The following is a 9,559-nucleotide window of genomic DNA, read 5'->3' on the forward strand; positions in this document are numbered from 1 at the left end:
TTCCCCAAAGCCGCAGCCACAAAGGCGCTTGCTCAAGCGTAGCATTCCTGCTCCCTGTGTCCCGGGAACAGCTGTGCCGAAAGGATGCCGAGAATCCCTGCGAGGCTCCAAGGAAAAGATATTAACGCAGGGGGGGAGCAGCAGCGATATAATAAAAAGTCATAATAAAAGAGAGAACCACTGAGTGGATTAGCAGTCCAAACGCCGCTTGGCTTTTGGTTTCCTTTCCTCCAGCTTTTCTGCGCCGCACGACAATCTGCTCAAATTCCTCCAGCCCGGAGACGCTCGGCTCCTGAATTTCAGACAGAACTCCTGGAGGTGGCCAGGCTGCAAAGGCTGAGGGCATGGCTGGGAAATTTAACTGCTCTGAACTCCACGGAGGGCACGTAGGCACTGGCAGCAGGCACTGGGTGCTGTGTCACACCAGCTCCCCCATGCCTGCACCCACTCCACGTGTGGCCCCGTGGGGAAATTAAAGGCAGGTTTGGAGCTTGGTGTGTATTTCTCAAGTCCTAGGATATATCCCACTGTTTAAAAAAAATCCCTGGTGCCTGCTATATACCAATTCTTCCTTAGTGGGAATGCAGAGCAGAGAATAATCAAATAATGCAAGGGATCTTCGAGTTCAGTTCCTGACACTGCACAGGACAGTCCCAAGTCCTTCCCTGGCTACCAGAGAGGACAGATCAGTGCCTGCCCCTCCACTTTGTGAGGAAAGAGGATGGATTTTCCCTTCTGGACTGCTCCAGCAGCACCAGGCCAGACACGGCACGGGGGCAGAGAGATGCAAGGGTGGGGGAACGAGCAAACCCTCACACACCATGTACCCAAACCCAACACACAGCGCAAGGCATGCAAGGACAACATTCCCTTTTACTCCTTTGGAAACACCCAGGACGATTTTGGGGGCACAGAGCATCTGCTGTCCGGAGCCACCGGCTGTGTCAGGAATTCGGGATGGACGGGAGCGAAGGGGGCGGCTGTGGTGGTGGCAGCTGTTCCCTGCCCGCAGCCCTCCTGCCACGCAGGGCATTTAAATTTTAAAGCCCTCTCCCCACGGCTGCTTTCTCCACCATTCCTGCCCAGCTCACAGAGATCCAGTTCCCAGGAGCTGCTGGCCCACGAGGCACCCATGGGTTCGCTGGTGGCCAAGCTCCTTCTGCCCACCCTCAGCTCCTTGGTCTTCCTCCCCACCATCAGCATAGCAGCCAAGCGGCGTTTCCACATGGAAGCCATGGTTTACTTCTTCACCATGTTCTTCGTGGCGGTAAGAAGCTCCCAATTTCCCCTCTCCCTGCATGTTTTATCCTCTCAAATGCCCCCCGTGCCACTGAGAAGCAGATTCACCTCAGAGCAGCCAGCACAACCCCTAAAATCTCCCTTTCCAGTTATCTCCCACTGTATGTGGTGCTGAGCAGCTGATTCTCCAGTTTAAGATGCCCCACAGTATGGCCCTACAGAGATTTAGTGGTGTTTTATGACTGAGATTAGGGACAAGGTCTGGGTGCAAAGAGGCTTGACTGATTTGAAATGCTTGGGAGCTGGCTTTTCTCTTTGTTTTACAGCTGCTAAGTGGCCATGCTGAATTTGGGCTTTAAAGTGCCTCCAGAATCTCTTGCTCTGCCTCTGTCATTTTAGCCAAAAGCACATAGTAGTCAAATTATTGATTTTGCAATTGCCAGCTGGGGATGGGAGCAACGCTGGAGTCAGGGGAGTTTCTGCACTGGGAAAGGAAAGACTAAAACATGCTGCTGAGCTATCAAGAAAAAATAATTATTAACCATTTGTGGGTTGAAATATGTGTTTTACCAGGCTCTGATTCCCTGGCCTTCCTTTGTGTGGAAATAACAAGTGAAGAAATGTCTGTACGTATATAAAATATTCCTATCACTGCTCCCAGCAGTGTGCTGCCCTGGGCTTTGTATCCCTGCTAAGTGACCCCATACAGACACCAGCTGAGCATCCAAAGCAGCATTCCCACTGGAAAAAGTCTCCTGTTTGACTACATTTCAACTATCTGCTATAGAATATGAAAGAAGCAGCTCAGCATCCCAGCTGATGTTGCATTTCCCACTAATCCCCATCCATCTCAAGGCATGTCATGAGGGTTGGCACGTTCCTTGTACAGAGAAACTAAGGCAGGGAGTAGATAAAGGATCTTCCCAGTGTAAAAATTCTTCCGCAGGTCTCAGAATAAGGTTGGTCTCCTATTAAGGATCCACAGAAGATCCCTGACTATTTGAGCTGATTAAAGCATGATGCAGGGGGAGAAATTCTGCCAGTTCTATAAAAACTACAGGACCAGTTAATATGAAAACATCCCTGAGCCCCCTGCCCCAGCTCCCCAGGGAAGCCAGACATCTACAATTTCATTTTGCACTGGGTCTGTGTCTGCTCCACCTCCCCGAGAAGTCAGTAGGAAAATTGGCACATGTTTCAATAAGAGGTGAAACAGGTCCTCTCCGAAGAGATTGAAGCAAAATATCCCTGTGTGGGGAAGGGAAAGAAGGGAAAGGAGGAGAGGCAGCTGCCAGCATGGTGGGGAGGGGGTTGGAAGGGCAGCAGCTGCTGCTGTTGCATTTTTTGTAGCATCCCACTCCTCCTCCCGCAGGAGAGCTGAACAGAGCAGTGAAAGCCCATGGCCGTGGCAGACAAGTGCCAGGAGCACGCTCTGCCTTCCACCCTTTCTTCCCCCTGGCTCCAGACTCCCCGAGCCCAATCTCAAGCGGGGAAAAGAATTACAGCCGTGGTGCAATCTTTTCTAGAAGCTGCAGCCAGCCAGAGGGCTCGCAGCAATTCCCATTATAAATTATATCAGCATCCCCACCGGGCCGTGACAGCGAGCAGCGTTCCAAGGGCGCCCGGCCAAGCGGAGCAGGGACTTCTTCAGGAACAGCAGAGCTCACTGGTGCTGCCACTGCAAAACCTGCAGGGCTGAGGGCTGGCAGGAAAAGGAAAGAGCCAGGCAAGCACTGGGAGCATTCCTCTGATTGCACTGGAAAATGTCTCTTGGTTTGGTCTGAGTTTATGTTGCATGACAATGGGGTTTTTTTCTGCAAATAATTTAATCAATGGGTTAATGGGCAGGAACTGGTGGTTTTTAAGGGAATGCACTAATGAGTGAATTCCCCAGTGTTCAGAGTCTGGCCATATAAACCTTCTTTAGCCTGGACAGTGACCTGGCATCCATACACATTTCATCAGGACACTCATTCTGAATTGTTTTACAAGAATCTTTCGCAATTAAAACCACAACCCCAGAGTCCTCCTTCTGCTGGAGAGGCCACCCCCCAGCGCCCAGCTCAAAGCAGCTTGGTCATCAGATTGCAAATTCTGGCCAAGAGGCAAATTAAAGCCTGTCTTAGTTTGTACTAAGAGAAAAGAATGCTGATTCTTGGGCAATTTGCAACTGGGAACGATGACATTATCACTCAAATATATTCATTAGTGCATATCAGTGATCCTGGTGTAGCTGACACTGTTCTGGCCTGGCTGGCCACTCTCTCAGCAGCTACATTATTTCAAACCACTTGATAAGAACCTTTACCTTACTGGTATGTGGGTAAGGAACTTGTTTTCTAATTTTTTTTTTTCTTTTTTGAATAGTTTTACCACGTTTGTGACGGCCCCGGGTTATCAGTGCTGTGCTTTATGCGCTACGACATCCTGGAGTACTTCAGCATCTATGGAACAGCCCTGTCCATCTGGGTGTCCCTGATGGGTAAGAACTGGTCTGTTGTGGCTCCTGGAAGCTCCAGCACTGACAGGAAGGGCTGGATTTGTCAGGATGGCTGATGGGATAGTCAGTGGGAACAGTCCCCATTAATGCTGCTCGTTCTGAGCTCCACCTGAGCTGCCACTGAAATTGTCCTTTGTGGAAGTCAGTCTGTGCTATTGGGTTAATCCAGTTTTGTATCATTAACACCTTGGAAAGCCAGTGTAATTGGTGGGGTCCAGACACGGAACTGTCCTGAGTGGTGGCTGGGGACGTTTTGCTCCTGGAGATGAAGAGCTGTGGCACCTGCTGGTGGTGTTACGTGTTTCTTTGCCTGCACCAGCTCTCACTCATGTCCTCTGCTTCAAATGACAGCAACACACTGGCAGCCTTGTGCTGCAGGTCAAGGCAGGACAAGACAATGAGGTGTCTGAGTCTGAAACCTCACATACCAGGGAATTTCCCATTTCTCCTCATTTTCCCCCTCCTGTGCCCATCAGCTTGCCTTGCCTCACTTAGGGGCATTAAGAAACGCAGAATCTCCCTCTTCTCTTGGTAGCATTAAAATCAAAGTGGTTTAGTCAAAACAAATACAACTTCCTGTTTTATCAAAACTTGGTCTGGGCTGATGGGAGTATTAGATCTGCTTAGAAAAAGCAGAAATTTATTTCACTTCCTTTTTACTGTAAGTCCCACCCCTTGCCCTGTTATTCAGTTTTCCTTTTCCCACATTTGTTTCACTCTCTTTTTCCTCATTCTGTTCCTCATTTGCCTCCGAAACAAAATACAATAGAAGTGGGAAAAAAATACGAGAAAGACAAGAAGTTCAAATCTATCATTTTCCCATTTTGTTACCATGATTTTTGGAAGGATGTGAGTATTGATGGCAGGAGAAGAGACCAAGGTCAGGGGACAGAGATGTTCCAACAGCAAAGATTTCGCTCAGAAGTTTGAACCATTTCTAACCAGTGCCCACTCCAGACAGAGTCCCCATTTCTCCCCACAACAAGCTGGTGTCAGCACTCCAATGTACAGCCCCAAAATGCCCACAGGACTTTTCCCTCTGCCCCTCAGGGCTCCAGGGATGGTGCAGGACTCCAGCAGGGATGGGGTTCCTGCAGACTCAGAGCCCAGCACAAGCAGGGGCAACACCCCTCAGCTGGGCAGATTGATCCTGTGGGGATGCAGGAGCACTCCCCTTCCAGGGCATGCAATAGGATAAATACTCCATGCAGGGAAAAATGTGTGGGGAAAATATTACCTTTAGAAATTGTTCTGTCCCATCAAAATTTGAGTCCCAAGGGGGGCTCCCCTACTGCTCAGGGCACCTCAGTGTCCTCTCTGCTCAGTTAGAAAAGGCAACGAGGCAAATAATTTCCAAAGGGCATTTTCAGTGGATAACAACAGTGTCAGGGTAGGTCAGAGCTGATCCAGACACTTTGGCTCCTTGCAGCAAAATTCAACTTGATTGCTTCATTACTGCGTTCAAAAACCTCGCAAAAAAAATACAAATCCTGCACTGAGAGGTTTAAAATATTGACCCGCTGGGAAACAACAGAGATTAACATGCGGACATTATCCCTTAGCCAAACTCCCAATAAAAGCACGATCCAAGGACATGGAAGGTGTGGTGACTGAAGCCCAGGGAAGCCTCTCACTGTGGCTTGTAAAGCCCGAGCACACATGTGCGGACGCAGACCCTCGGGCAAACTTCCCGGAATGCAAATCCAGGACAGCCATAACACAGCTGTGCAAGCTGGAAAAGCATGGAGCCCACTGGGATCCATAACTTTTATCAGTTATTACCCCATTCTGTGCTAAACAAAAGCCTCTAATAATTTACTCGCACTGGTGACTTCCAGCTTGCAAACCCCAGGCAGGTGCTGGTGCAGCCAGGCAGCTGGAACCCCATGGCACCAGTGGGGGAGTCCCACTGCACTGGGGTGGTGGAACTTGTGCCAGAGTGAGCTGGCAAGTTTGGAAAGGCTGGAGATGAAGGATGAACCCAAGAGCTGATTGTGGGTTTGCAGGGAATGAGGGTCTTTCACCTCTGAATTCTGGGTCAAGGAAAACCATAGAATCATGGAGTGGTTTAAAGTGGGGAGGGATTTTAAAGAGCATCTTGTTCCACCCTCTGCCATGGACAGGGACACAATCCACTATCCTAGGTTGCTCCAAGCCCTGTCCAACCTGGCCTGGAACACTTCCAGGGACGGGGCAGCCACAGCTCCTCTGGGTAGGGAATCTGCTTTAAGCTTCCCCATGCAACACTGAAATAAAACCCCAACAATCAGCTCCTGGACCCACCACTCAGATGCCTCAGGATGGCTTGCTTTGCCCCATGTGCCTCAGTTTCCCCAGCAGTGTGACTTGAGAAGGGCAAACCACACACAGAAGAAACCCCAGGGCAGGTGGGAGAGACCCCAGGAAGGCTTTAGGGGAGCAGCTGAAAAAGGGGGGCTGCGAGCTGATGCTGCCTGTGCTCGGTCCCACAGCCCTGGCAGAGTTTGATGAGCCCAAGAGATCGACCTTCATCATGTTTGGTGTCCTCACCATCGCTGTGAGGATCTACCACGACCGCTGGGGCTACGGTGTCTACTCGGGCCCTATCGGGACGGCCGTGCTGGTGATCACAGTCAAATGGGTACGTGGGGCAGGGCACTGGGATGGGCTTTGTGGGGACTGGAGCCCTGCATGGAGGAATCCAAGCTGTGCCAGTGATTTCCTCTTCAAGATCCAGCTCTCAGTCACACAGTGATTTCTCCTTTAGCCTGAGCAAAAGGCAGGCAGCAGCTTTTGTGATAAATGCCAGATTCGATCGGTCTGAGCAATCTACCACATCTCCTGTCCCTGCAATTCTAATCAGGAGGAACGTATTTATGGAGTTTTTACAGCTACTCAGAGGCAGAGGGATCTGGTAAATTGCCCCAGATCCAGGGAAGATGTGGATAAAACACAGTGATAAAAGCAGGGAGGAAACTGTCTGCAGTCTGCCTGAATCCAGCTGGGACAGTGGGGCACAATGCTGCAGTCTGTGCCCCACTCACAGCACATACTGTGGGCCCAGCTGGGAGTGAGGTGGGGAAGCCACTGCAGGAATGGGCAAGGATGATGGGATAAAAACTGCAGAAAGATGATGCCAAACATCATGGAAATACAGCGGTGCAAATCCCAATTATAAACTGGCACTCAGCCAGCAGCTCAAATCAAGTGGCCACCGTGGGGAAGGGATGGGCAAGAAGGAGACCAAGACACAGGAACACCCTGCATCCTCCAGTCTGCAGATGCTGTGCTGGGATCTTCTCTCCCACAGACTGGGTTTGTGAGGGCACACACTCCCTGAGCTGGCTGTGGGGCTGAATATAAAAAAGCCAGTATTATAACAAGGAATGAGGCTGGAGCAGCCAGCAAAATCCGGGTGAATACTCTTGGTGTGCTCTCTCTCCTTCCTCCCAGCTGCAGAAGATGAAGGAGAAGAAAGGGCTCTATCCTGACAAGAGTGTCTACACGCAGCAGATTGGTCCTGGCTTCTGTTTTGGGGCGCTGGCACTGATGCTGAGGTTCTTCTTTGAGGTACCTGTGTGCACACTCACCCTCCCTGACTCTACAAGGGACATCACCAAGAGAGGGACATCCTCACTCACACCACTGGGCTGCATCCAGCCTTGCACAAAACCCAGCTGGGTAGAGCAGCAGGGACAAGGGTCCCTCTGTGCTTGTCTCCATCCCAGCCACTGCTTTGTTCAGGGCAGGTGTGACAGCAAGTGGCACACAGGGTGATGCTCTGTCTCATTTCCCCCTTCAGCAAGTGAGAAGGACATGGGATGTGCTTTCCTCAGGCACACGTGGTCCTCAGAATGGCTTCATCAAGTGCAAGCAGGTTTTTTTTGGAAACTGGGCATGGGTGACTTAAGGACACCTCACAACGACGCGGCAGGGACTGGATCTGACCCAGGCATGGCCGGATCCAGAGCTGGCTCACGCCAAAAAAAAAAAGACTCTCAGTGACTCCCAGGGGCACTCAACGCTGTGTTTATATCCTTCTGCTCCTGCTGCTGGCCAGTCTCCCCGTTTTGCTCCAAAGTGTCCGTGTGTCCTGCCGGGCAGGCGATAACCCCCTGACACAGCTGCCTGTGCTCAGCCCCGCCGTTACGGCTGCTCTGTGCTTTGGGAGCTGCGAGATACAACCTCACAGGCATCCCCAAGGATTGTTTTTCAAAGCATTTAGTAATTGCAAATTCTAGCAGAACATAAAAATGTCACTTAGCAGAAGCCGCCTCCCCGCGCGCCCCGGCCTCGCCGCCGCGTCCTTTGCGGGGTAATGAAACACTTCATTCAAGAATTGGGAAATGTGCAAATTAGAACGTGTTAAATCCACTTTGCTTTAGGTTTGGGCTTTTTTTTTTTTCACTGGAAATCCTTTCTCCTATGACAGCAAAGGGAGGCAGAAGGTTCAGGAATCTTTTTTATCCCCTTCCTTTTGTAGATATTTAATGTCACGCACCTCACGCGAGCCCCCGACCCTGCTGCTTCTGCTTCTCACTGTGCTCTCCCTGCCTGCAGGAGTGGGATTACACCTACGTGCACAGCTTCTACCACTGTGCCTTGGCCATGGCCCTCGTGCTGCTGCTGCCCAAGGAGAACAAGAAGGCTGGGAGCGCCGGGACCCCCGCCAGGCTGGACTGCTCCACGCTCTGCTGCTGCGTCTGAGGCCCCCCGGGCACGCGTGTTCCTGCTCATGGGTGATGGAGGGCTGCAACCAAAAGGAAAATTCTGCCTGCTGGGTTTTCCTCTGGCTCACCCACCAGCTCCATGCCCACTCTGGGATTCTCTTCCCTGGGAAGTTTCCTGAGTAACCTGGTCTAGTGAAAGGTGTCCCTGCCCATGGCAGGGGGATTGAAACAAGGCAGGCTTTAGGGTCCCTTCCAAACCATCCTGTGATTCACTTTTCCACCAACAGCCCTAGCAAAGCTTGCTCTTCCAGTTTGGTACATATTCATATTCTCCCTGGAGGAGCACTCATCTGGGCTGTGACCTGTCCCCTGCCCCACGAGACCCCTGCACTCCCAGGCCATGTCACCTTCTCCTGGGCTGTTCTGTGCACCGACCTGGCAGGACCCAAGTTGTCCCCTCTGTGCAGGTTTGCCCAACCTGAGCGCACACACAAAGCTTCACTTTGCAACACCCAGTTAACAGAGCCTGTATTTTTTGTGAGATATTAACTATTTTATTTATGCATTCTCTTGATGTAAATAATATATACTAACAAAGACTGCCAGTGTGCAATGCCAGCATTTCTTCGGTGGGATGGGAAACTTTCCAGCTTCACTCAGCTCAGTCAAGGGCAGATGCCAGCTCCAAAGCAGAGCTCTGGGCACAGCCACCACAGCCCCTCAAACCTGTAGGGACCTGCAACACTGGGCACTTTGTCTTTGCAGACCTGCAGGCTCAGGCAGCAGGTGCCTCATTGGTATGGAAAGTACATGGAAAATGAGAGGCAAAGAAAAGAAGCTCCTGGAGGGAGGGGGGAGGGCTGTAAGCCTATAACATCTCCTCTAACAGACTATTTACTATAGCAGAAGTGTATGATTTATTTAGACTGTCTGGGAAAAAGGCCAAGACTATATGTCATGGACAATTAGAGCAGTATTGATATACAGAGATGTCCACAGAAAGCCCACATTAAGCCTGGGTTCCTCTGGAAGAGAAATCCACCCCAGTCATTCATCAGAGCAACTTCCTGCGACGGGGCAACAACCAAAACTGAATGAGCTTCCAACAAAAATATAAATGAATTATGAACCCCCAAGCATCCAGGAGTCACTGGCAAGCAGTGGCACAGCT

General features: G+C 50.8%; 1 protein-coding gene across 1 annotated transcript; it reads left to right on the forward strand.

Moving 5' to 3' along the window:
* The first annotated feature begins 1,132 nt into the window (after window positions 1-1,132).
* On the forward strand, window positions 1,133-8,425 carry MYMK (myomaker, myoblast fusion factor). Its single transcript, XM_062505825.1, has 5 exons — window positions 1,133-1,267; window positions 3,607-3,721; window positions 6,211-6,359; window positions 7,172-7,288; window positions 8,279-8,425. The coding sequence occupies exons 1-5, from the start codon at window positions 1,133-1,135 to the stop codon at window positions 8,423-8,425; spliced, it is 663 nt and encodes a 220-aa protein (XP_062361809.1).
* The last annotated feature ends 1,134 nt before the right edge of the window (window positions 8,426-9,559 follow it).

Source organism: Cinclus cinclus, chromosome 19, assembly GCF_963662255.1.
Source record: "Cinclus cinclus chromosome 19, bCinCin1.1, whole genome shotgun sequence".
In the NCBI taxonomy this organism is placed as follows: Eukaryota; Metazoa; Chordata; class Aves; order Passeriformes; family Cinclidae; genus Cinclus; species Cinclus cinclus.

What these genes read in the sequence shown, in the direction of transcription:
- MYMK (XM_062505825.1), top strand. Translation starts at nt 1,133, where the DNA reads ATGGGTTCGCTGGTGGCCAAGCTCCTTCTGCCCACCCTCAGCTCCTTG. An exon ending in CATCTGGGTGTCCCTGATGG is followed by an intron (nt 3,722 to 6,210) that starts GTAAGAACTGGT and finishes TCGGTCCCACAG; the next exon opens with CCCTGGCAGAGTTTGATGAG. An exon ending in TGGTGATCACAGTCAAATGG is followed by an intron (nt 6,360 to 7,171) that starts GTACGTGGGGCA and finishes CCTTCCTCCCAG; the next exon opens with CTGCAGAAGATGAAGGAGAA.